Source organism: Idiotropiscis lumnitzeri, chromosome 13, assembly GCF_059441095.1.
Source record: "Idiotropiscis lumnitzeri isolate Australia: NSW breed Sydney's pygmy pipehorse chromosome 13, RoL_Ilum_1.0, whole genome shotgun sequence".
NCBI classification, from domain to species: Eukaryota; Metazoa; Chordata; class Actinopteri; order Syngnathiformes; family Syngnathidae; genus Idiotropiscis; species Idiotropiscis lumnitzeri.
The window spans coordinates 12,220,093-12,246,444 of NC_142403.1; the positions used below are offsets into that span (position 1 = coordinate 12,220,093).

The following is a 26,352-nucleotide window of genomic DNA, read 5'->3' on the forward strand; positions in this document are numbered from 1 at the left end:
AAAACTTTAGAGGAACTATTGAACCTCGGAGTACTTTATTTAAAAAAAAAAAAAGTGAAAAGGCCCCTGATAGGACAAAGCTTCACCACCACTCTTTTAGACTGAGGCCTATCCATCGGCTTTCTGAATGTATTCTTCACTTCTGAAGTCATCAAATGTTCATCAGCATGAATATGTCATCGCTTTGGGTGCCGCTACGTTTATTTATTTTTTTCCACAATTAATCACTGACCCACATTTGCAGTCCAAGCTGTTCTGTTTTATTGAGCACAAGCTGCAAGAATTGTACATTTTCTGCACACGTCCACAGAGATCCTGTTGTTCATTTGGGCTCACAGCTTCATGTACACTGGATAAGGCCTCATACAGAAAATGGTTGGCACATGTCTGTAAAAGTCGTAACATTTGCATGTGAAACACTGCAGGTCCATAACACATACATTTACACAAACTGTGAGTCTGAAATATCAAGCAAAATGTCGTTTTTCTGTGTTCTTGGTGCCTTTTATGTGAGCAAATTTCTTTCAAGAATCTGCAGCCTCATAAACACATTCATGTGCCATATTTGTATTGCGTTACACATTTAAGACTTATCCCAAGCTGCTTGAAGTTGTTTTTCGTCATTTCTCTCTACTGATGATCTATTTTCTATGTTTGTGTAATTTATCTTTGTGACATCAAGTCTCAACAAGGATTAAAATAAAATTGTCACCACCCTTCAAATTCAATGGAGTAACAGGGTCTATTAATAATTTAAAGTCAAGTTTTTCTTCATCTCATAGCTGAAACAATGCTGAATGAACCACCAAGTGTCGTCATTATGCTCCATCTGCACACTTTTTACTGTGCTTGCCTTCATTGTTTTTATGATTTTTTTTTTTTTGTTTGTTTTGTTTTGTTTTTTTCCTCCAATTTACTCCCTGTCTTGGAAAGTGCTCTGCAGCTCACCATTATACCAAAGTGTTTCAAGTGCAATGAAAGCCAATGCCCACAGTCCGACACGCCATAATGGAATATGTGAACCTACACATGGATTGAATAAAAAAAAAGAAAAGAAAGAAAGTAAAATGTTAACACATTTTTTAATGTACAAATGATATGTTTTTATTTAAAGCTCACATATATTACTGTGAAGTTTTGCTTATCAGTGTTAAGTTTATTGTACATAATAAAGATATTGCTGAATATTGTATCACTGTTTATTTTATTGGTATTTTTCCATGTCGGTTGTTTTTTGCAGTCAGCCAGTTTGACAAAGGAAATTGATTGTATCAGAAAATATTTTTATATATATAGTTGTAATAAAATAAAACTCATAGCATTTTATAGATAGACTCGGGTATCTTGTGTTTTAATAAAAAATATATGAACCGAAGATCAAAAGCAGCTTTCAATTAACTTTATTAATAGAACAGCGGTTAATCGTGACGTCACTGAATAGCACTTCCGACTCCTCCCAGTCGTCGGCATTTTTTCAAGATGGCGTCTATCATGGAGGGGCCACTGAGCAAGTGGACTAACGTCATGAAAGGTTGGCAGTACCGCTGGTTTGTGTTGGACTACAATGCCGGACTGCTGTCTTACTACACGGTACGTCAGTTCCCTCCGAGTGTGAGTCTGAAGCCTTCTGTTGTGGTAGAAGTTGGCGCTGGTTGTGATGAGGGCCTTAAGTGTTTGTCAGGACTTTTTGGAGTCTCGGGCACCAACAGGCGAGTCTGCTCGGTGACGGATTTTTCTATGGACCAATCACGATGCTCCGTCAGGTCGACCTGACCAATCCGGTTGCAGCATTTCCTACATACTTCCGCTTAGCTACATTGCTAGCTAAAGCTCAAATGGAAAACATCTTTCACACCTACGCGATGTAGCAGTGAATTTTTTTTATGTTTTTTGGTGGCAGCGAGACAGAATTGTGTCCACTGTGAAGACTACGTGTTGATGTGTGACACTATTAAGCTTACTAGTCGTTTGACTATAGATGAGAGACACAGCGGGAGGAGTCGGTAGCTAACGTTACTTGTTAGTTCTGTATAAATAGCATGACAATGACGAACTCACACAATGGCATACAGTCCCAGCTGCCACATCATAAGTTCCAATGGTGCTTCTGTGTGGTATGTAAATGTTATTGTAAAGAATGAATCACACAGAAGCATGCTTGTTGGGCGAGCTGTCATTCTGTGTAAACTATTACGTTGTGGAATTAAACTGCAAACTAATCCTGGCATTTGTGTATGCAATGGCGCATGATGCTGGGAATCCGTCAGGAAATCGTTTCTTTTTCTTGACAGAAACCTGACCTCCTATGAGCTCTGTCAGGCCAGGAATCATGAAGACCTTAAATTGTTGACATGAAGTCCGGTGCTTGTTTGCGGTTGCCCTTCTGTACGGATTACCACCGTTTCAATCCATTTTATCTTGGAATATTCGTCCTCAGGGAATGGTTATGCATGGATTATGGTTCCCATGTTTTGTAAATACAAAACTATTTTGTTTGTTTTCAGTCAAAGGACAAGATGATGCGAGGGTCCAGAAGAGGCTGTGTGCGACTTCGGGTAAGTTTCTCAAAGTGAATGGCATCAATTGCATAATATGAACATCACATGTACACCAAAGAATTATGATCCAAATGCAATTAAATTAATTGTTGGATATGCGGTTCTAAAATTAGCCGAATGAAGTCTTGGTTTTTTTATTGCAGAAGCATACTATCATATTGAAAATTTAGGAATGGTTCAGCAGAATCAAGCCCCTCCCTTTGCCACCAGTTCCCAGACCTCGAACCCATTGAAAACATGTGGTGTGAGCTAAAGAAGCGAGTGCAGAGAAGAGGACTCTGGTCGCCGGATGATTTAACGAGGTTGTGCAAAGAGGAATGGTCCAAGATCCCGCTTTCTGTTTTCTCCCATCTTAAGAAAAACTCTAGGAGGAGCTTCAGTGGGGGTTGTGCAAAGTATTAACTTCAGGGGTGGTATTAATTGTGACACGCATGATTTAATGTAAAATTAATTATTTATTAATGAGGGATTTCTCCCCCACAAATAAAGGTGATTGAGCCAGCACGTGCTTGTCGCCATGGGTGATGAGACACAAGTTGTCCACTTTTGTTGTCTGTTGACATTTGGCCACTAGATGGCAGTATGTTAATTCTTGCCAACTCTCATGTCATATTTCAAATGAAAAGGAACAGTCCAAGTGTAGTAGGTACAAGGAGTGACTCAACATGCATTCCAGCATGAGGTGATATGCAACGAGATATGCGCATAGTTTACACAAATTGACCACCGTTGGGTCATTGCAAAAGTAACAGTTTGGATCTGCCACATAACCTTGATAAGAATTGAGCAGATAATTCTTTGTTCAACCACTTCACGCCGCTCCGCATATCTAATGCCAATTTGCAGAAGTCGATCTTGTCTTTAAACGCTGCATCGCTGCACTGGACTTGTTCAGATGCACAGCCATGAAGTGTTCCATGTGCTATTTTCGTTTGCCTTGCTCTCGCACAAGTCACACAACAACAACATAAACAAAACATCGATGTGAACGAGGTCACAGTTCAGAGTACTACATTATTGCCCTTCGATAAATGATTAACCAAGTCAAACACTTTGTGCCCTGCAGTTATTTATTGATAAAATTTTATGATTTGGTCCTTTATGGTTTGGCGCATTCCTTCTGTGCCAACAGTTTGTGCTGGGTCAAGCTTAATGGTGTAAGTAAATATTATTCCATTACATTGCTTGAGGATCAGGAAAGACGACAATTTTTTATGAATATGAAATTGTTTTGCTGCATCGCTGATGTTGTATCTTTTGTAACAAAACTTTTTTCCTTTTTTTTTTTTTAACATCCACTATAAATCTGACCTTTCAAGCGTAGCATACCCAGGTTAATGTGTGATGAAACTCTCATTTGTCATTCATTTCAACTAATTTTGGTCATTTTTGTGCAACTGCAGATCATTATTGTAGGGAGAAAACAATTTCAAGCCTGGCTTCACCCTCTGACAACAAATGCGTTAAAAAGCACATATTGTATAGTGTGGGGTCGGTCACCAATCCTTTTTCAAACTAAGAGCTGCTTCGCCGATATTGATTCATGCAAAAGGCTACCAGTATGATGCCCACTTCTGAAATAGCACATTTGTCATCGGGCAGTAGGCGGGGTACACCCTGAACTGGTTGCCAGCCAATCGCAGGGCACACAAAGACAAACAACCATCCGCGCTCACACTCACACCTGGAGGCAATTTAGAGTGTCCAGTCACCCTGCCATGCATGTTTTTTGGAATGTGGGAGGAAACCGGAGTACCCGGAGAAAAGCCACGCAGGCACGGGGAGAACATGCGAACTCCACACAGAAGGTCAGAGTCGATCCTACAACCTGTGCACTGTGAGGCCAACGTGCTAACCAGTCGCAATATGCAACAATTTATTTAAATAAATCTCTGTAATTATTTACATTTGAAATGATCACTTCTGCAACATTCCTTGGAAATCACTATATCCCAACACTGGTGAGCAGTTTTTCCGAACAGACCCACTGGCTACTACTCATGTTGGCCTTTGGTGCTTCTGCCAGCCTAAAAAAAAAAATCTTTATTGGTCAGTCCTTAATTGAGATGAATCAGTCGTCCCCTGGTAAGTATTTTTGGAAAAGAACTTCGACCATACTGTGCATACCATTTTGAATTTTTTATGGGTAGTTGTTATTATTAGACTCCAATTCTGTAGGTGGCGGCAATGTGCATTATAACGTGGTTGCCAACTGCAAAACAACTCAAGGGAAAGACTTGACAGTGATGCATAAAAGATTCCTGGAGCCGTACCAGAGTGGAACGGTTTCTTCCGAAGGCGATGCCACGCTTTCGGCCAAGTTAAACTGTCATCATTTTTTTTTACTTGGTAGGAAACATGCTAACTTAAATATAAAGCGCTAAACAACTTAGTTCACGTCCACCCGTCAGAAGTTGACGATTTACATCATCGGGTTGTGCCGTCAGCAGCTGTGCGTCCAACACCCAGTTAGCTTGCCAGCAGTCTTGTTCCTCTGCAGTCCTTTTAATCTGTTGGCTGCCTGTCCCTTGTGAGTCTGTTCCTCCCCTCGCCACACCTCCCCTCCCCGCCTTTCTCCTCCTCTGCTTTCCAGAATCCCACCTCCTCCTCTTCATACTTTTTCCGTCACTCCAAAGGGCATGCAGATTTTGTGTGCGTGAGGGAGAAAGATGTGGCAGGAGGAGATGAGCTTTTATTTCATTGTGAAGGAGTTGAGATTAGATTAAAAGGTCATTTCAAAAGAAGAGAAAAGGAAAGTCAAGTGTGACGTGTCCCTCTCACACTCACGCTTTCATTGCTCTTGCCCAGGGCGCTGTAATCGGCATCGATGACGAGGACGACAGCACCTTCACCATCACAGTGGACCAGAAGACTTTCCATTTCCAAGGTAAGATGACCCTCTTTTTATTTGGCCGTCATTAGCTCTCTTTCTCTGTGGTTTCTTTCCCTCCCCCCGTAGCTACTGTTCATTGCTCGCTTGCCCCATCAGTCTCTCTCGCGGTCTCTCTCTCTCACTCTCGCTCTCTTTCCCTCCCCGTCTTATTAAAGACTTGGGTCAGTCTTGTCCAATGCCAGGAAACGTGCAAGTCTGCTGTGAGCAATTTGAAGCTTTTCTCCCGTCCGGCAGAACATGGCCTAGCCTCACCAAGTTGGATAAACGAGATTTGCCCGCTGCATAGATTCCGGGAACAGCAAACAAGGAAGGAATCTGTTTTCCTCAGCACTCCTGACTGCGACTGAGCGCGAAGATTGCTGCTCGTGTGTGTTGCAGCTGCGCCTCTGGGAATAATAATGGTATACTGCTGAGCTGGAAGCTGAGCTCAGGTCTCTGCTGGCTGCCGCCACTACTCGCCCTTCACTAGAAGCCTGCCGCTGCTGGCACAATAACAACCAGTCGGTCGGGCCGACCATAGGGACGGGATTGGCTCCCGGCAACGGCGTCACCCTTCCGCCACCACATCCCAGGCGTTCCTTCGTTTCCCTCGCCTCGAGCCAGCACAACCGCAGGCACCTTTTCTTACATCACCCCACCAGGTTTTGAGCTAGCAGCAGTCCCATTTCCTTTGCATCTATTCTTCCATCCCGCCACCGGTGTACCTTTTTTTTTTTCTTCTTTTTTTTCCCTCTCACTGCCTACCCCCTCACCTCCAATTTCATCACCAGCAGCCACCCACCATAGCCCATGGGCCCCCCGCCCCTCTCACCTCCTCCATGCCCTCTCCCATGTCTGTGTTCCGAAGCTGTATGCTGTGGTTCTACAAAAGGAAGGGTAAGGAGAAAACGGCCCCTGGCTCGGTCCACATGCATGTCAACAACTGCAGACAAAAAGAAAGAAAGCAGAGGAAAGGAAAGGGCGTTGATTCCTTGTCATCTGGGATTTACAGTTCAGGCGGAGCGGCGTGTCCTGTGTCGCTTGGGTGTATTGGTTTTATGGTTGCAGTTCAAGGGTGTTTTGTAGCTATGCAAGGTAGATTGTTTAGTCAGGTGTGATAGAGACAGGGCTATGTGCAGTCTGACACGTCCACCCATTGTCGGCTCATTGTGAAACTATGACTATGCAATCAGTTTTGCTTTATTAGATTGAGGCATGTTCAGGGCTGAAGTAATTGTCCACAAGTTTATATTTAAAATGAGGGAATGATAACTCTTGTCAGAATCCTAACACAGTCCGGACCTCTCTATACATTATTAGAGGGTTAATCGAGTCAAAAATGTTCTTTACGGTAATTTTGGCCATGCGCCCCCACTCATCTAAACACGGTACTCTGATTAGTATTGCATTTACGGAATATGAATTAAACAGCAAAATCCACCCATTTTTAAACAACTCCGGGGGGCGGCCATTTTGCTACTTGCTGTTGGCTAAAAATGACATCACAGGGCTCTGGTAACTACTGTCACATGATCATAATCCGGAAAACTGGTGATCCATGACTGCCGTTAGGCATTAGAATATAATATTGGAAAGAACATTTTGGACCTGACTTCACCTTTAAGATGTGTTCAATTTTTGTGTGAGATTCATACCTTGACCTACAAGAGCTTTTCGGATTACGAGCCTTTTATCGTTTATTTTATTTAATGTTTTTTTTGCACTGTGTTGCCAGCCAAAATTTGAATTTGTGAGCTTGGTCACAGCACAAATGATACTTGTATGTCACGATAGCTATGTAACAATCATTGACAGAATATGAGCTCGACAAGCTATACCACTGCTGTTTTACTCATGGAATATTTGAACAGCATTTGATGACCGTTTGTCAGGATAATTGATTGTTTTTCCCAGGGATAGGGGTAACAATTGTTCGATTGACAATTCAGAATTCTCTTGATCATGTTGAGCGCTTCTTGAAGAAATTGCCGTGGCAAACACTACTTGGATTAAACAAGCACAGATTCTGTTGATTCATTTTCTCTCAACAAGTTTGTGGCCTTTCAAAGAACTTGAAGTCAGGCCAATGTCCAGCCGAACTAACACAATTCCTGCAAGCATCACGACACAAGCCCAGATTACTCAAAAGATTCTGTAATATGACGCCTTTTAAGGTAACATTCCCCAAATAATGACAATTTAAGGAAATGGTTGTTAGTTGTCCAAATAGTACAACATCCATCCCTAGTGTTGATGATGATTGGTATTGCTACATTCACACCAAATCTGTTTGAGCACTCCGCTTCGCTTAACTCGCTGTTGTTTCTCCGCGGAAATGTTCCTGAATGTTCATTCGCTTTGTGACAACGACAGCGAAGGGGAGGTTTCAAGACCTGGGGGAAAAAAAAGTCGTAACAGCCTTTCAGTTTGGAGATGTGATGCACAGGATGTTGATCTGAGGTGATTCCTCGGTCGCAGTCAAGTGATCCTGGATTGTTGGTCTCTCTGGATTCACAGTACTATGAACATATGGCTGCATTGGTTCTCACATTTTTGAGTTACTTGTACATGTGATCATGCACAGACCTCGATCAAAGTGTTGTGTTTCACGAACGAGGTTTTTCCGACATTAATGTACAAAGCCTCCGATGGGACGGTCCAGCTTATGAGCACAAATGTAGTTGTTATTCAGCTGCTGTGCCAGCTTCGATTGTGTCTCCGTCTCTACTGTGCTTTTATTTAGAGGAGCATCCATTATTAATCAGCCCCTCTCTACTGGCGGTGTCTGAGTTACCTGAGAGGCTTTTAGCATCCCTCGTTTTCCTCCACTCTCATTCACCACCTCTCATCTACCGTCGCCATCCTTCCTGTCTTCGTCGTCCACGTTTGTCAGCAGCAATAGAAGTCGCCTTGACTGTTCCATTCTTTGCCTTGAGTGACCCACATGAGCTCCATTTCCAATCACTTTTTTTTTTTTCCTCCCCCAGCATTTTGTCCCGCAGTTCCCCATGAGCCATTCGGGCCAAATGAACACATTTGACCGGCATTTCTATTCACCCTAAAATGCTGCATTGTCTTTGCCGCATACTAGGGTGCAGGTCTTCGCAATGTTGAAAGGTTCACCGTCCCACCGGAGCACACAAACATCAGCTGGTGGAAGGATGGAGGGGTGAGGAAAGAAAAGGGCGGGATGAATAATTCAGATGCATTTCGGACAGACGGGGAACAGCCGATACGATGCATTTTAAACGGAAATGTGGCAGCTCAATATCCTGACCTCTTCACGTAGAAATCCAACCCATCATATTGTGCTAATGACTCAAGTTATTTTTGTTTTTTTTAATGTAGATTGTTCCACTTAAATTCACGAGGTAGTTCAGGAATGTGACTTATTACTGCTATGAAGCGTGAGCAGTTAGAAGATCACGCAGGAAAGCCCAACTTGGCCTGTCTTGATCAAGAATTAATACATTGATCATATTAAATATAATGAAGTGTTTCTGCTAACATACCAAAGCTACACAGATGAGTGGTACAAAGTTAGTTCAGAACTTTAGGAGTCTCATTTTGATTTGAAATTAAAAAAAAAATATATATATTCTACGCTTGTTTGATTGCTCTTGGTTCTATTTTCTGTGCATCGAAAACGGTAAATCTTTTAAATCTTAAATCTAAAATCTTTTCGGTAAATCTGGCTGTTTTTCGAATACTTAGTTTGTCTAAGCACATGGAGATAATGATTACACTCTTCCTTCCTAGAGTGGGAAATAAATCCATAAAGGTGGAAGTCAAAGCTTGTATTGTTCTGTGACAAAATCTATGTCAAGGCCGCCGTTCTCCTTCCATCAAGAATGGAGCTAAATAAGATTAGCCTCAGTAACGTCTTCCTCTTGGAGCGAAGTCTATTAGGATGAGAACGAAGCAAGGGGCTGTCTGAGTGGCTTGGCCTGAACCGAGGCTGGCTGTTTTTTATTTATTTATTTATTTTTTTCATAAAAGCTTTCTCTGCACTGCTCAGCCTGTCTTAACTCATCAATCCATTTGCTTCTGCACTGGCTGTTTATATAAAAAGTATTAGACCGTCACCTGAGGTCGGGTACAAGCCACAGCAACACTAAATGACCAGCGTTAGGAATGAGCAAAATAATGAGATAAGAAGGAAGCTCTATTCGTATAACTGCATCCATTATGAAAACATTTTATAATGTTGGAAGGTTTCTTTAAAACCAGGCATCTAATGGATTTTAAAATGTGTTAAGTACTCTATATGCTTCTGATATCATAGCACAAGTCGTGCCCATGTTATCGTCTGTTTTGGGTCAATGTTCACTGTCAGCCTGTTTGTGTGTGTGCGTATGTGCAACGAGGGTGAAGCTTTGTCTTGCTCTATTTCACCCAAATGTAAACATTTCAAGCATTTGACATGACGGCGTTTGTTTTGTGCAGAATTTAAACACGATCCTAAAGATAGATTTTCTCATCACTAACTACAGTATTCAATGTCCGAGTGTGTAACGTGTGCTGATAAATCAATGGAAGAAATATGGCTGACTGGGCGTGTCTGTACGCTTGTGCCCTCAGCCCGTGATACAGACGAGCGAGAGAAGTGGATCCAGGCCTTAGAGGGAACGATCCTGCGGCACGCCCTCCAACTCCGGGTAGGAAACCTTGCGTGTGTTTGGATGAACGTTTTCTGTTAGTGCATGCTTTTAATCTTCTGGGAAAATAAGAGACATTTAGCTCCGGGGCTTGTGTTATAATGCTTGCAAATTCAACGTTCTCATTTCTCCCATTTTGCATTTACAATCTACCGCTAGAATAGATGATAGATAGAACTGATTTACGATCCTTCAATGTGGTCTTTTCTACTTCATGGTTGTGCTTTTGTAGCATTTGACAATTTACGAGTTTGTGAGAGGATGTCCGTTTTCTGCTGTGTTTAAACTACGCGATTAAAGCCTTATTTGAACATGACAGAAACGTCGCAGATAACACGGTCAATGTCGTCGCTGATATTTTTGCATTGTAATGAGCTGCATTACCTCATTTACAGTATTGTTTTTGGCAGGCATTTTAGATTTAGTCTTAGTTTTAGTCTTTTGGACAAAAATGCTAATTAGTTTTCGTCACATTTAGTCATACCTATTTGTGATAGTTGCAGTTGACGAAAACTCAAAAACAGGTTTAGTCTAGTTTTTGTAAATTTAGTCGACGGAAACTCAAAAGTATCCGTTGTTTTAGTTCAAAATAGGCATACAGGGTTTCCACCCAATAGCAAAGACCTTCTGATCGACTACTACGGATTATTCATTACAAACGGATAAAGTGGTAACAAAAAAAAAACAGACTTTGGTTAGAAGCAATTATTTGATTTTGGCAGAATTTTTTTTTCAACTGTGAGTAACTTGAGCAGCTTGAAACATGCACTCTCGGCCTCTTATTTGGAAATTTGTGTAAGTGCGTGAGGATAGGTGCTAAGGATTACTTTAAGTGTGTCTTAATACGTTTTAATTTGTTGAAATGTGTGGGAAGAGTAATTTTCTGTTTAAATATAGTCTCTGTGTTACGATGTGTATATATATATATTTTACTATATATATATTACTTTGTCTTTTTTATTTTATTGTTTGTACATCATATCATTAAGAACTTCAGTGTTGTTTCATTTTTATTTCTTTAACTTTATTTGCGCACCACCGTCACCACCCTTTGAGGCAAATCCTTCGGATGAGCTAAGTGCATTGCTCAGTATACTGACACACACACACACGCACACAGACCTAAGACGCTGCCGCGGAAGCATCATGTGACCCACTCTTTCCAATCTCAGAGCTGCTTGCTGTCTCAACCAAACATCTCCCCCGGCTGCCTCAACCAATGAGAGCAGCTATTCGTGACGTTTTCCTCTGTCAGTGTTTGCTGCTGCTTTCGTGTGTTTTCTCCACCGCCCGCCTACGTGAAAGGAAGTGTGCCTTTCCTGCCTAGGGGAGGGTCCTGGATTAACTCGGCTGTCTGTCTCATACTAAACGCCCTGCTGATAGAAGATAAGACGGGATCAACTGTGGCTGCCCGCCGAACTGGCTCTGAAGGTTACTGCGGTGAATCTTGTCATATTGCGGTGGAGTGCAAGAGTAGTGTTTGTTGTTCCTTGAAGAAAGAGCAGCAGAAGGCTAAGTGAGGAAAAAGGCAAACTTGGAGCGGAGCTGGTTGCCTTGTTTGCTGTGGGAAGAAGGGAAATGTCGGCGCACACGAGGCAGCGGAAAGATCCTGTGGCAGGTTTAAATGGCCTGAAGGACAAGATGTGCGTGGTTTAGTTCAGCATGTCTATTGGAGAGCGGAACCCTGTAAGTAAGACACAAAAAGCACCACTGCATCACAGCAACAGATTAAAAGGCTGCAGTGCACTGTTGGGACAAACAGTGCGGAAAGACAAATACAAAAAACAGGGAGGGTGTGAGAGCAGTGTTGTTTGTCAAATCTGCTGTTGTGAGAGTTTGGCAGTTTGTGTGTGACGCTTTCTAAGCTCCTTTTAAAATATTCCCGCTGTGTAGTTGGCACCAGCACTCGAAGATGTGACGACATCTAATGTGTGCAGAAATGGGAGTGCAGGGCCACACTGGGGCATGTTTATATTAGGAAGGGGTGACTGTGTGAGCATGTGGCGTGTCTGCAAAATCTTGTTTACAGTCAAAAACAACAGCTTTGAAATTGGATACAGTGGCACCTCGACTTAATAATGACCCGACTTGCGAGCTTTTCTAGATGTGTGCTGTCGCTTGGCCGTTTCTTTGGGCGCAGAGGGTCTTGAGTTGCAAACAAAAGTGTGAATTACCAAGAGCTAAATGGTGGCAAACCTGACAACTTGTAACCTTTAAAAATCTAAGAAATTCCAAGTACACCAGAAGGAGCCACGCAGTGCGTGCGTGAAGTCACGATGCACTCAGTGATTAATTTGTTACTTTCTGTTTGTTTTTAATGAAATGCAATCTTATGAGTTCTATTTTTCCTATTGGAAAAGACTCTACACAAGCGTGGCTGAGTCCAGATTCAAACCCACAACGTCAGAACTGTCGGTCGGGTGTGCTGAAGTCATCCACTGTGCCGCCGCATATTTGTATAGCTCATCAAAATGATTGTGCAATTTGGATAAGTACAACACTTTGTGTTCCATGAATTGACTCAGCTAAATTGACCCAAATAGTGTTTATTTGCATTGCATTTTGCTCAGGCTCCCACGCGGCCACCTACATTTTCCCGTCATGACAGTGCAAGCACCTTTGCCCCTTTGAGGAAGTTTGGCCAGTTAGCCGCAGGCTTGATGGAAGTTGAGTTAACGCAGACTTTGCTCCCTCTAAAGAGTGCACTTTTTACTTTTAAACGGATTAGAGGGCGGCGTTTAGCTGCTCATGGCTTTTCTTCACGTCCCCATGAGATGCTCTTTAGCAGGAGCAAAAAGCCCTGCAGGTCCACGACACGCCAGCACTGAGGGACGCGACCAAATCAGAGGAGGCGTATCGGCCGCAAAGGTTTGATGACATGATTGGATTCTAAGTGAGTGCTGCTGTGCAATGCGTGACTCAGCAGACTCAACATCTGCTGTTATTCTTCCTGCCCAACGGTCCGCCTGGATCTTTATGTATTTTTTCTGTTGTTTGAGTTGTTTTTGTTTTTTTTTAAAGGGAAGTCTTGTCTGTACACGCTAATCTGCACTTTTTCCTGTTTTTGTGTCAGCTGACCTTTTTTGGTGACAGTGGAACTTCCAAAGGCTGACACAATCTGTTTCGTGACGCTGGTTGACTTGCAAGTTGTTGTAGGTTAAAAGAAATGTTGAAAAAGTTATTTTATTTCTTATAGCTCAAAGTGTCACCCTTATGTGGACAGGCAATTTTTTTAGTAACAACTAAACATGCTCAACTGGCATACTGCAATAAAGCGTATATAAAGTATATTAAAACTAAAATAAAGTTAAAAAAAATTAAAAAAAACCTTCTGAATCTGGCCGTTCTGAAAGGGAAGTTTTGTTGGCATGCTTCTCCGGTTATTTTCATGCTGGTTATTATTCTTTCATCTACATGCCATTTATGTTAGCATCTGCTTAGTAAAATGAATTTGTGCATGTTATTGATGTTTAATAATTCAGAATACTGAGCGGCCAGGTCCTTTTCTGGTTTGCTGGCTATCATCACACTTTTCCTCTCCAGTCACCGATTTCCTTGTGGTGGTTGCTACTGAGCTGAAGTCTCTCGTGAATTTACATGATGCCATTTGTGATGACAGATTAATCTTTTTTTTTCAGCATATTTCCATAGAACATTTGGCCTACCCTCCAAATTGCTACCACTTTGGCATTGGACTTTAGCGTTTCCACTGTACTTGGAGATAGGCCAGACAGATGCCCCAGTACATCTCCTTCTGCCATTAGTCTAGTAATGACCTTGTAATGGGTATTGTGTAATTAAATTGTCCAGACTGTGCCTGGATTAAGTCTGTTTTTAATCAACCAACAATTATGTGCAGCACGGTCGATTTGCGCGCGCACACACACTATCGGCTCTCCTGTCTTGGTTGCCTTGATTGGGTTTATGAAAGCGTGAATGCACTGATCCCAGACAGCGCTGCTGGCCTGTTGTATAGGCAAGGATGTAAACAATAGTGCTCGTATGAAGACCGGTGCAGTGTGTTGCTGGAAGATTCGACAGGACTGTTGATGTTTCTGCATGGCATGATGTGTATTTGCAAAACAAAGGACACATAGTCAGGACATGACACACATTGTGCACGTTATTCTTACTGTCTGTTAATTCTACTGTGCAAATATATGCCAAGAACAAACACAACATCGTGGTAGACTTTTGGTTGCGTTGTGCTAATAGTCTGCTAAAGCTTTTTTTTTTTTTTACACTCACTCCCTCTTTCCAATCACAGGAGGCCGAGACAGGATTTGTACCGAGTGTCCAGGACTTTGACAGAAAACTTGCAGAAGCTGATGCCTATCTACAGATTCTGATTGACCAGTTGAAGGTAGAACACAAATCTCCTCTTGGAACACACAGCTGACCTCACTTACATACAGAATATCACACTTGGCTGTTTATATGAGCCATGTTGGGTTGTTAGCGTACTTCTTTTCTGTACAGTGAAACCTTGGGTTTTGTCATTAATCTGTTCCAGAAGGTTTGACTAAAGCCGAGTCGTACCAAAGCAATATTTCCCATAGGATCATCTTCACCACCATAGGTTTTCTATATTTTCCTTTATCTTTTTATAAAAACGATGAGAGGAATATGGCTGGAAAAGTGTCCAAGAACTACAGAATGAACCTCTTTGTGTCAATCACAATCTTCTCAGTAATTGTCCATTCTTTTCCCCATTGGAAATAATTTAATAGGGAAAAAATGTGTTCCAGGATAAAGCTGTGGGAATCAAACTGTATTGGAAATTCTTTAAATAAACAAAAAAATACATCAACTTTCCTGTTATAAAAAAAAATAATAATAAAAATGGACTTAACTGCTGATAATATTAAGACTTGGCAAATATTGTAATTGTCACACACATGTCAAAATAATTTTGGCGGGGATACCGACACTGGAGTCTTGATGCTCGCTGACCTGATGTCTCACACACTGTCCTGATTTTATTCATGACATCGGCTCAAATGACATAGTTCTGCATGACAATCTCCATCAAAATTAGATTGTTTGCATTTTACAGGTTTCAAAGTCCGTGAAAGTAAAGGCAATTCCAATGATAACATATTGCTGTCGCTGAAACAGTCTTAGCAGAATGTTTGAAGTTGCAGCAGCACAAAATGCAGCCAGTCCATTTGATTGTGATTTGTGTCCTTGTCGCAGCTTTTCGATGAGAAGCTCAAAGACTGCAATGAGGACGAATCTCGCAAGGTGAGTAGCATCAATGCAGGCTCGTGTCTCCACTTTCTTTTTTTTTCTGGCCGCCACCAAAATCACAGCAATGAGAGATGTTGTTTTTCCAATTCCAAAATGTTTGTTTGACAAAGCCAAGGAAACTCGAAGAAGCTTCATTTGTGTGGACCAAATCATCACGACATTGATGCGTTGTAACCTGGAAATAAATACTTTTTGCTTGATTAATGAAAGCCTGTTATTCCTGGAATTGCGAGCTATGCCCAAGTTAAGCACGTTTTGGAGCTGTTAGCGTAACATTTTTGACAGTCAACATCCTCCCCTGCGACTTCCAAGGTTACAGGAGATTATATCCATGTACTGTTTTTTTTTTTTAAACTGTATTTTCTTCACGTTGGATTTAATAGCCACCCACTTTGTGTCTTTCAGAAAATAGAAAATTTGAAAGAGACTACTTGTGTAAGTCCAAACTTAACACACTTTCCTTCCTGCGTTTTAGTTCCTGCTTATTTATTTCCTTGCTTTGCTGTCTTTTTTTCTACAGAGTATGGTAGAGTCCATCAAGCACTGTATTGTTCTGCTGCAAATTGCCAAGGTAAGTGCGCTATCTTTGCTGGTGTCTTTTTGTTTTTTTTGGGTGTTGCTGCTTGGGTGTGACAGTTCGCAGTACTCATCTTGTGACCTCAAGTGTTTGTATTTCTGGGGTAGTTCCCAGCTTAGGTTGCTGCTTGGGTCAGCGGTCAATGAGGATGTAACCCAGTAATCATTTCATCACATCTACTTTTTAAAGTGTGTTGGGGGGGGGGGGGGGGGGGAACAGAGCCATTAAAATGATACCTTCTCCTCTGGCCTTATTATGAACGGTCTGAAATTTGTGATGTGATGAAAGGATTCCTACATGTGGCAAGTTGCTAAAAATTACATGAAATCTACATCAGTAGTCTAACATTGTCTTCTTAAAATTTGAAGGACCAAAGTAACGAACAGCAACACGCAAACGGACTTATAGTAAGTTTTGACGTTCTCTGTCCATGAAAAGGATTGAAATCAAACCAACTGCTAACTTTCTTTTCCCGCTGAATTCACCCCACTGTGGCAAAGTGGATACAATGGAATCCGTTAGTGCATGCAATCATCCTGGAGATTTGTTTCTATCTCAGACTCTTTCCTCTCATCTGCCACTATTTCCTCTTGATCTTTTCAAGTAATTTCATCTATGATTGAGTCTTTTATTACCACTGGTTGGGAACTATTCTCTATGGTGTTTATTTTTATTAGAAAATGAAAATGTGCATTGTATGTTTATGATGTGTTTGCATGTTTTGTCTGCGGGACCCAGTTTGAGAATATTGCACAAATGTTGCAACATTGATTTCCGCTGCACATGCTGCCTGCTTATTGACCCATCCGGCACTAATAGCTTGGCGGCCATTCTTGGAGCACTTTAGCGCCTATGCAGGTGTCAACCACTCTTGGTGTATTATTATCATTTTCTATAACTCGCACATTATCAGGGAGGTAACATTTTAATGGCTGTTCTTATTCTGCAGCCACTTCCTAAGTCTTGCTTTGTGGTGCCCACATGACAAACCATTTCTCTGTGATTGGCTATTAGTAGTTGCCATGGCCTCACTTTCATGATGGCATGACACAACAGACGGGAAGATTGATGGGAGCTGACAAAATGGTTTCGACCTCGCCATCATAGCTTTTATTGACTCATCATTGCCAGAGTTTATATGCAACATCCTGTTTTTTTTATTTGCGTATTAGCAAGGGGTATATTGCACCAATGTCTTGATGTTGCTGTCAAATGACAATGTGCAATGTATATTTTGAAGTGTTCAAAAAATATTGGGGGGGGGGTGCCCAAATAGGGGAATTGGCAGGTGTCCACTGTGTGACTGGCTCATCGTGACTCAAATGAGTCACCCATTTAGTTGATTATGAAGTTTGAATCATTCACAAATGATGTGATTACATGACAGAGGACTTTCCTGTCTGCTCCTGTCACCGCACTATAACACGATACGGAGCAGCAACAACTCAACTCATCTTTATTTGTAGTACTTTCACACACTGCAGCTGGTACGAAGCGTTTTACAGAACATAAAACATAAAACCGTAACGATACTATAACAGAACGGAACACATCATGTAAAACTGTCACGGTGATAAAATTATAACCTAAAGATTACATCAAATTGTTTTCTTACTCAACCATGGAATTAAGGTGCAACAATCATCATAAGTTTAGAAATATACAGTAAAGAAGCAAAGTCTTCTCACATCTGCGCAAGTCGATGTACGAAAATAATCTTGGGATCAAGACGAGCAATTACCCTGGCTAGCTTCAGCTCCTCCCATCACTGCTTGTCTTCAAATATTTATTCCTAATCTGCAAGGAACAACGGCAGCGGCGTGAAGAGAAACGAAGCGCCTTCTTCATAGTCCATATTTTGGATGCGATAATGCTCAGACAACAACTGTGTGATAATGATAACTTTATTTGTATCACAACGCTCACCAACCGACATCATGCCAAAGGCGTACTGTGCTACAAGCTGGGGAGAGTATTTGACCAGAAATTGCATAAAAGTCTGTCCTCAAATATAACGAAACCACAAGTGAAATACAAAAATTAGTGTGAATGCTTCACTCCAAGCATTCCTACAATAAATACTTTGACCACTGAATATTTTTGACACATAGTTACAATGAAAATAAAATCAAGTAGCAGACCGGATCTGACCCACGGACCTTGAGTTTGACACCCGTTTGCTAAACATTCAACAACAGAATGGCTGCAAATGATGTCATTGCCTGCATTTGTGCAAGTTTTTGTGCTGCACTCGGGGTCTTATTTTTGCATGCGAGCCAACATGTTTTGAGTGCTCCCGTCATCTTCCGAGTGATGTTCGGGCACGAGAGACGATGTCCCAGCTGGTTCTCACCACAGGGATGTCAACATGTAACCGATGTTAGGCAGTCGTCAATTAACTGTTTGAATACGGGAGGTTGTTCAGAGTTCAAAAGGTACTATCAATTATTTTTGTAAAGCTACTGCAGCTGCTCTTTGCATATTGATTCATGAAATCTGTTCATGTCTGTCATTCCTGGGAAGTGGAGCGAAAGGAAATTGATCCACATGGCAGGGGGGAGGGGGGTTGGGTGAGATTTTATTTCACGCTTGTTGTTGCGACTCGAGTCTACTGTTGGTTAGGCTGACCACTAGTCAATAGAGCAAAAGTTAGCGCCCAGTCGAGGGTGAGCGATATTGTTTCAGTGAGGTTTGCATGCCGGCATGTGTGGTTATAGATATTAATATCGACCAGTCACGAACAAGTCCACCAGGATATGTGCTGTATCGATTACCTATAAAAAGCTAGCTGTATGTTCATGAACATTTTGAGTGATTTCAGAGCGGTACCATTAGTGAATGCTGCTGATGTTGGGCATATGTCCATACTTGATGACATTGATGGCCGTTCTGTTTCCCCCTTAGAGCACCATCAACCCTGTGGATGGGATCTACCAGCCGCCTCTGGACACTCCTGTAGCCAACACCACGATGCCAACACAGACCACTCACCCCACAGGTAGCTGCCGGATGTGTTTGCGCACTCACCTTCTTCCTATTCACTGATTCATGAGCGGATTTCATGCTGGCTCTCTTGATTTATCCTTTAAGATTAAAAATGAAGTAAAAACGTCTGTGTATGCCAAATGATGATAAATATTCAAAACATTTATTTAAAAAAAATTCATTTTCTCCAATCGTTTTGAGACGACGACGCCCCCCTGTGTTCGATCAGTCTTTTTTTCCAACAACATAGATAATGACGACCAGTTGCCTCGGTGGAATATAAAATGTTATATTGCATGCCTTTTTTTAAAAAATGCTGTGAATCTGTCAACCTCAAAGTAGTAAAGTTCTGTTACCTCAGAGACTGCAATGCCTTCATATACAATTAGATCATTCTACATCATATCACAGCCTCTTGGACGCTCTAATGTGTTTCTTTTCTCTACCTTTCGATTTTCTGTTTTGGCAAAAAAAGATACGTCTCAGGTGTGTAAATCGGACCAGCGACCTTCAACCTTACCTGTTGGTCCGGTCGTCACGGTGATGGGCAGTTTGCAGACCCCAACTCCTAATAGCACAGGTGAAACATTGTGTATTTTTGTGTATGTTCCTGGAGGGCGCCGTTGTCAAAATATTTTGCAGAAGATGCGCTGTCGTGTGTCACCTGCGTGCTAACGTTTATCTCACCATTGTATCAGTGAGCGGCCCATCAGACCCCAACAGCGGCGCCTCCTCTCCATCTCTCATCCCTCTCCCGTCGCACTCTGTGCCGGACTTCTCGTACTCCTCCAGCGAGGATGAGTTCTACGACGCGGACGAGTTCTACCAGAGCACCACTTCCCCCAAACACTGCAAGAAGTGAGTCGCTGCTACCGATTCAGGTCACGCCAACGTGCCGCGCTTCAGTGAACGCTCTACTTATCCTTATCCATCCCGATACTTTTAGCCCCTCAGGACCCCCGGCTGCATCGCCGCTCAATAATGAAGAAACATTGTTGAAGAGACCAGACACAACAGAATCCCTCAACTCGACTATGTCAAATGGCACCACAGAACCAGGTTTAAAAAAAAAAAAAAAAAAAAAAAGCAAACGTTGAGTTTGATTTAAATATTTTTAGACAGTTACTTCACAAAGTGACTCTTGTGCTCAGATCCGTTTGACAGCCACGACGACCGTGACGACGATGGCGAAGGCGAGTCGGTGGAGGAGCACAAAAGCGTCATCATGCACCTGCTCTCGCAAGTCCGCCTGGGCATGGACCTCACCAAGGTAACGCCGCCAGTCTCTTTCCTTGCCGAGCCATCTTGTGACTTGTGAGCTTACTAACTTACTTATTTACTAACATCAGAGGGCATTTGGGTTTGGTTCTGAGTTGCAATTTGTTTCCATCCTAATTCCGCAGGTGGTCTTGCCTACCTTCATCCTAGAAAGGAGATCTTTGTTAGAAATGTATGCTGACTTCTTTGCACATCCAGACTTATTTGTAAGGTAATTGTCCTTCATAGCTTCCACAAATACTGATTCCTCTGAACGGAATAGTGCAGTGCTGTTCAGTTCAGTCCGCAATTTGTCTTTTGTGTCTGTTTCACAGAAGTACAGGGTTTCCTAAATAATTTGACATCACAAATTAAAAAGAAAAAATTGTAAAGGATACATATGTGTTATAACAATTTAAAACCGTTCTCGGATGTTTTGGGAACATTTCTGTGACGTTTTATTGAAATATCCCGATCTGATCTACAAATGTTTTCCCTTTCTTGCTGAAATACTTTTGAAAATGTAATTTGCCGTGTAAACCAGCAGTTCCACAAACATTAGGACTCGATACCATTTCAACCAAGAAATGCACTTTTTAGAGCAACATATCACAAAAATTATAGAAGGGATCACAATAAAAACAAAGTTGCCCTGTGACAACTTTTTGTTAAGGTTATAACAGACATCAATTTTGTTCCATGGTGAATGCGATGCATCCAATGTTTGTGCCGTATTGTGAAGTAATAGACATAATTTCATTGGTTGAAACATAACTAACACTTCTGTGGACTTGCAACAATCATCATCAATTGTGACAACTGAGCCGAGTTCCAGGAACTGAACTGTACCTCTTGTCAAAAGTGATTTCCTGCGCACGCAATGTAACGCAATCCTTCCTTTTGCATTCCCGCAGTATCGCAGAGCAGCCAGAACCCCGAGAGCGCATGGTTCAAGTGGTCAAATGGTACCTGTCGGCGTTCCATGCGGGCCGAAAAGGCTCGGTGGCCAAGAAGCCTTACAACCCCATCCTGGGAGAGGTTTTCTTCTGTCACTGGGATCTGCCTTGCAAGACCGACGAGCCCTCCGCCAACGTGGTGAGCTCAGCCGCCTCGCTCTCTCTCGTATGCGCTCGACATCACACGCCAACTTCTCTTTTCAGTCGTCTTCTCCTGGTCCTGCGCAGGACACACAATCGGATGGTCCGATTCCGTGGTCGTCACCCAATAATGTGTCTTTTGTGGCAGAGCAGGTCTCTCATCATCCACCCAGTGAGTAAGAAGTCTTCAATAGCCAAAATCAAACAAGTGGAACATGATCTCAAATTGAAGCGAGGGAGAAAATATTAGATTTTCACCATAGCAAATAATAGGACAAGTATCTGGCATTCCAGCATGATTTTTTTTATTATTTATTTTTGTGAGAACAAATGATAGATTACAGGAATAAAGACCTCCATCCATTCATTCCATTTCTTCTGCTGGAATAAAGTCTTATTTTTTTCAAGAACAAAATACTTTAAAAAAATTTCCCCTTAGAATTAAAAACTTTTCACCTGGACAAAATAAGTCTTTGTGAGTGCAACATTTTTTCCTTGAAAAAATACAACATTCTTCTCAACATTACAACTTTTTTTGTTCTTTAAGAAGTGTGAATTTATTGTAACATGGTGACTTTTTTTTTCGGTCAAAAAGTACATTAATTCCCACGGCCTTTAGGGACATATGAGTATGACTGATTGTCATTAAGATTATGAAATTAAAAACTCACCTGTTAGTGATCTGAGCTTAACTTCAATTGACAAATGTTTTTTCATATACTGACGCTGGAGACGCACTGCTTTGACCTTGAGCCGATATTCTTTATACACATTTCACTTTTTGAATCTGTTGCGAAACCCAAATCCAAGAAAAGTGTGATATTAAACCTTGCTGGACAAACTGAAGTCATTTTGGTTGGATTGCAGTTAGACTAAGTGTTCCACTTGTTCACATGTAAAATTTGCACGACGATGTTTTTTTCTTTTTCGTCCAAAATGACCAAATTGTTCTATTTCTCTGTCTTCTCTTTTTGTAGTTTCTGCATTCTACGCGGAATGTTTAAGTAAGAAGATCCAGTTCAATGCTCACATCTGGACCAAGTCTAAGTTCCTCGGCATGTCTATCGGCGTATATAATATTGGACAAGGTACACCCGATTTTTCTTACACTTTATCACACGTTGATGTTGTCACATTGTGAACTGAATTGATGACGTCGTCCATGCAGGCTGCGTGTCTTGTTTAGAGCACGACGAACATTACATCCTCAACTTCCCCAACGGATACGGCAGGTGCGCGCCGCTTCGTCGTCTCTGCGCGTCCGCGACGTCCGTGCGACTTTGACTGACCCGAGCCGTTTGTGCAGGTCCATTTTGACCGTGCCCTGGGTGGAGCTGGGCGGGGAGTGCAACATCTCCTGCTCTAAATCGGGCTACAGCGCCAACATCGTGTTCCACACCAAACCCTTCTACGGTGGCAAGAAACACAGAATCACGGCAGAAATTTTGTAAGGAAGAAAAAAACCTCCTGATTCATTTCGAAACATGAAACTTTTTTAAAATCATTCTAACGTTGTTGCTGATGGTGTTTTGCAGTGCACCGAACGATAAGAAGTCTTTTTGCTCTATTGAAGGCGAATGGAACGGAGTGATGTTTGCCAAGTGGGCCACAGGAGTGAGTTCTCCCTCGGGCGAAATTTCACAAAACACATGTCAAATGCATTCCTTGTGCCACTGCTGAGAAAAAAAAACAAGTTTTCACACTTATGCTAATGTTTGTAAATTATTCTATGCAAAGAAAAATTCCACTGTCGAAGGATATATTTTTAGATTACAAATTAAGGCAATAATTTGTGAAAAAACGCTCAGAAATAATAACATTTTATAGTTATAGTTTTCATATAGCACATTTTATGAAGGTGAACTGCACCTTTTAGTTATATTGCAGTATTATAATTTTCATATTTGGTTAAAACATGTTGTGAAACTAAGCCACAGCAAAATAAAATTCACAAAAGGAGGTCAGTTGGTGTCCTGTTGTTTTTCTTGTTCTACATTTTGCCTCATATAAAATACATTTTGGAGCTGCAATTTGTGACTTGATCAAGAAACACGCCACCAAAAATGTTCTCCTCTTATTCGAGCAGCCATGGTTGCTAAAGGGTTTCGAACACAATGTCATTTGAATCTGTGTAACTCGAACATACAGTTGAAAAAGTGTGTTTCAACGTGTTCAAATATTTCAATTAATTATTTTATGAGGGCTCTCTGTAAACTGGTGGGTCCGGCACATATCCCCCGTGTTTAACGTGAATTAATTGCATCAGTATTCACACACAATTTAAGGCGATTGAGGACAATTATGTTGTCATTGTATTAGTTCTTATTCGGTTGACATGCAAAAATGATCCCTGAATATTAAATGTGTTGCAGGAGAACACGTCGTTCATTGACACGAAGAGGATGGGCATCATTAAGAAGAAAGTGAGGAAACCAGAAGACCAGCTAACGTACGAGTCTCGAAGGTGAGGCGTTTCATCCTTTTTGGAAGTCTTGTACGTTGTCACAGTGCTGAGGGAGAAAAATAAATAAAAAATAACTTTCCACACCCAACAGACTTTGGAGAGACGTGACACTCAACCTAAAGCTCAAAGACATCGACGCTGCAACGGAAGCCAAACATCGGCTGGAGGAGAAGCAGAGAGTGGAAGCCAGGGAGAGGAAAGAGAACGAGCAACAGTGGGAGACGAGGGTGAGCCTGGCGGACATTTTAAACTCCGACAGCTGCATTTAACGATGGCCGTTGGATGACATTTCTTTGAGTCACTCTTGGGGATTCATGTGCCACAATGTGTTGCTTCTCTGTGTGTCTGCAGCTATTTCACGAGGACGGGGAGTGCTGGGTGTACGACGACCCGCTATTAAAGAGACTTGCCTCTCCTCGACCCTGAGAGGAGCGACGCGTGTAATCCCCCACCCAGCCCCTACTCCCGGTCCCACCCCTCCGCACTACATGCATTAAGATTGAACGCACACTGCAGAGTCTTCATAAGAACTCTTTAGCGAAGACCACTTTGTTCTCCGAGCCTTGGACTGACTGACCGCCGATGGCATTTTGGTACGCAGCTTTGCATCCGACTGTAAAAACGATGGGAAGGAATGAAATGAATCACCTAAGATATACCGAGACGATTTGGTAACGCGTGACTCCTTAAAAGTGCGGCCCCAGTTCTCAGCCAGGCCACTTCATCGAGGGCGTTGAAATCGAATAATAACCTTTTCACGTGTAAAACAGAGCTTGACATCTCAGGGAATCTGGCGACCGAAGAAAGCAAGCCCCCTCCACGAGTCTGGCAGCCTTATTAGGATGATGATGGAATTGTTGAACCTTAACTAGGCGGGGAAGACGTTCTCTGCTTGCCTGCAACTAGTTATAACTGTTTATATATAAATATAGATATACATATGATGCATATATTCTTTTTTTATTTTTCTTTCTGGCAATAGTGTAAAATATTTGATCAAATAATGATACTTTTAAGGAAGCATCCAATGGTCGGTCACGTTTGATGTTCTGCTCTCATTTCAAGTTAGTTCATTGCAGGACACAGTTAAAGGTCCACAGAAGCCATAGCATCGCAACACACTGATTAGAAATGTATTTATGCAAGGTCATCAGCGACGCTTGTCCGAGTTGAAAGGACATGGAACAATTCTATGAATGTTTCTATGAAGTGAACAAATGATTGTTTTTGTTCTTCAGGAACTCTTTGTCCACGATGACGTGATTTTCAGTTCAGTACGCATCACCTTGCTAAGGGGGAGGAGTAAGTTGTAAACCACCCCAAACATAGAAACATCATTGCTGTATTTTTTTGTAGTGCTGCAACAGCTCATTTAGTTTTTTTCTGCCCAACTTTTGTACAACACTGAGGAATATTCTACTCTTCACCTCAAATTTTCTTTTCCCGAAATGTTATTCATTCCTTTTAGTTACAGTGATGTTGATACTGGATCAAAATGCAATGGATGAGATACAATAATAAATTCCACCTGAAAAACATCAAAAGTAGTCCTGTGTCTTAAAACTTGTTTATTTGGGGATTAGGATTTACTTATCAATTATAGACTCAGAAGTGGAAAATGGTGTTCAAATAAACCATTCACAAATGATAGGGATGTTGTGCTTTGTTGTCAGCATGGCACTATAACCTTTACGTGTGAGCTCAACTTTGAATGCATTCGTCCAACTCTTCCGTATTTCAATACTTCCTGCACAACTTGCTGTTCTCTGACAAGGAGCTGAATTGCAAAATTCTCAACAGTGGTTCCAATATATTGCAAATTGCACCATGCTCTGCGAATTTTGATGCGACCATGACAACGCCTAACAATTGATTAACTACCTTTTTCGTCCTTGCGATGCTTCAAGCAACATATGAGAAGGGAACCACTTAGTGTCATCACCAGTTTTGGACAGACTGGGAGAGTTACAGAAAGCAGTGTCCGTATGCGTGCTTGAAAACCTTAAAAGTGCTTGGATTTTAATGTTTTCAAGGTTTGAAAAGTGCTTGAATTGTGGGTGAAATGCTTGAAAGCGTCATCATATTTCTCGGCATTCTGACTCAGTAAGATTATAAAATGCATAAATAAATACATTAAATAAGTGTCCTTACAAATGGAAGCTACATGCTTCATCTGTTGGTACGCGCCTTCATGAAGGGCAAATACAGCGCTGTCATGCTGCTCAAGGGCGCCCTCAAAAGGACAGATGCTGCATCGTTCCACGTTGTCGCATTAATTAAGGTTGGCTGTTAAATGGAAGATACAAACTTTGGATAAAACCTGGACCAAATTCTCGTTTGGCCGGCTGAAAACTCAGCAAAAAGAAATCTAACCTTTTTGTATTGGGAGAGTCTGCTCTCTCGAGCAATGTGAAAGGTAAGACGCAGACGTTACAAGCTCTTCAAGTGAACTAACGTTAGCAAGGAGGCTAACCTTTTGGTACATGCTAGAGGTGTCTCTCGGCGTAATATTACATGTTGTTTACGGAAAGTTATTTGTTGTCTTGACAAAGAGGTTTTTAATTTCAACAGGCCTTTCTTGGTTAAATAAAGGTTAAATAAAAATATAAGAAATAAAATCTCTCACGCAACGCT

The 26,352-nt window shown here is 41.7% G+C and overlaps 1 protein-coding gene across 4 annotated transcripts; it reads left to right on the plus strand.

The window, feature by feature from the left end:
• Window positions 1-1,446: 1,446 nt before the first annotated feature.
• Window positions 1,447-25,262, plus strand: osbpl9 (oxysterol binding protein-like 9). Of its 4 annotated transcripts, none has more exons than XM_088313107.1 (24): window positions 1,447-1,590; window positions 2,505-2,555; window positions 5,367-5,445; window positions 10,012-10,088; window positions 14,356-14,451; window positions 15,285-15,332; window positions 15,744-15,773; window positions 15,859-15,909; window positions 16,284-16,322; window positions 18,820-18,913; window positions 19,376-19,480; window positions 19,599-19,758; window positions 19,847-19,959; window positions 20,052-20,170; window positions 20,304-20,389; window positions 21,072-21,252; window positions 21,318-21,426; window positions 22,232-22,342; window positions 22,423-22,486; window positions 22,561-22,701; window positions 22,790-22,868; window positions 23,627-23,718; window positions 23,810-23,945; window positions 24,070-25,262. In XM_088313107.1, exons 1-24 carry the CDS (start codon window positions 1,480-1,482, stop codon window positions 24,142-24,144), a joined length of 2,247 nt encoding a protein of 748 aa, XP_088169233.1. In that variant the 5' UTR covers window positions 1,447-1,479; the 3' UTR covers window positions 24,145-25,262. The 4 variants fall into 4 exon arrangements, with proteins under 4 accessions (XP_088169233.1, XP_088169234.1, XP_088169235.1 ...); XM_088313108.1 differs by having other exon boundaries at window positions 21,072-21,249; XM_088313109.1 differs by lacking the exon at window positions 16,284-16,322.
• Window positions 25,263-26,352: the final 1,090 nt, after the last annotated feature.

What these genes read in the sequence shown, in the direction of transcription:
- osbpl9 (XM_088313107.1), top strand. Translation starts at nt 1,480, where the DNA reads ATGGCGTCTATCATGGAGGGGCCACTGAGCAAGTGGACTAACGTCATG. An exon ending in GAAGACTTTCCATTTCCAAG is followed by an intron (nt 5,446 to 10,011) that starts GTAAGATGACCC and finishes TTGTGCCCTCAG; the next exon opens with CCCGTGATACAGACGAGCGA. An exon ending in CCCAACTCCTAATAGCACAG is followed by an intron (nt 19,481 to 19,598) that starts GTGAAACATTGT and finishes CCATTGTATCAG; the next exon opens with TGAGCGGCCCATCAGACCCC.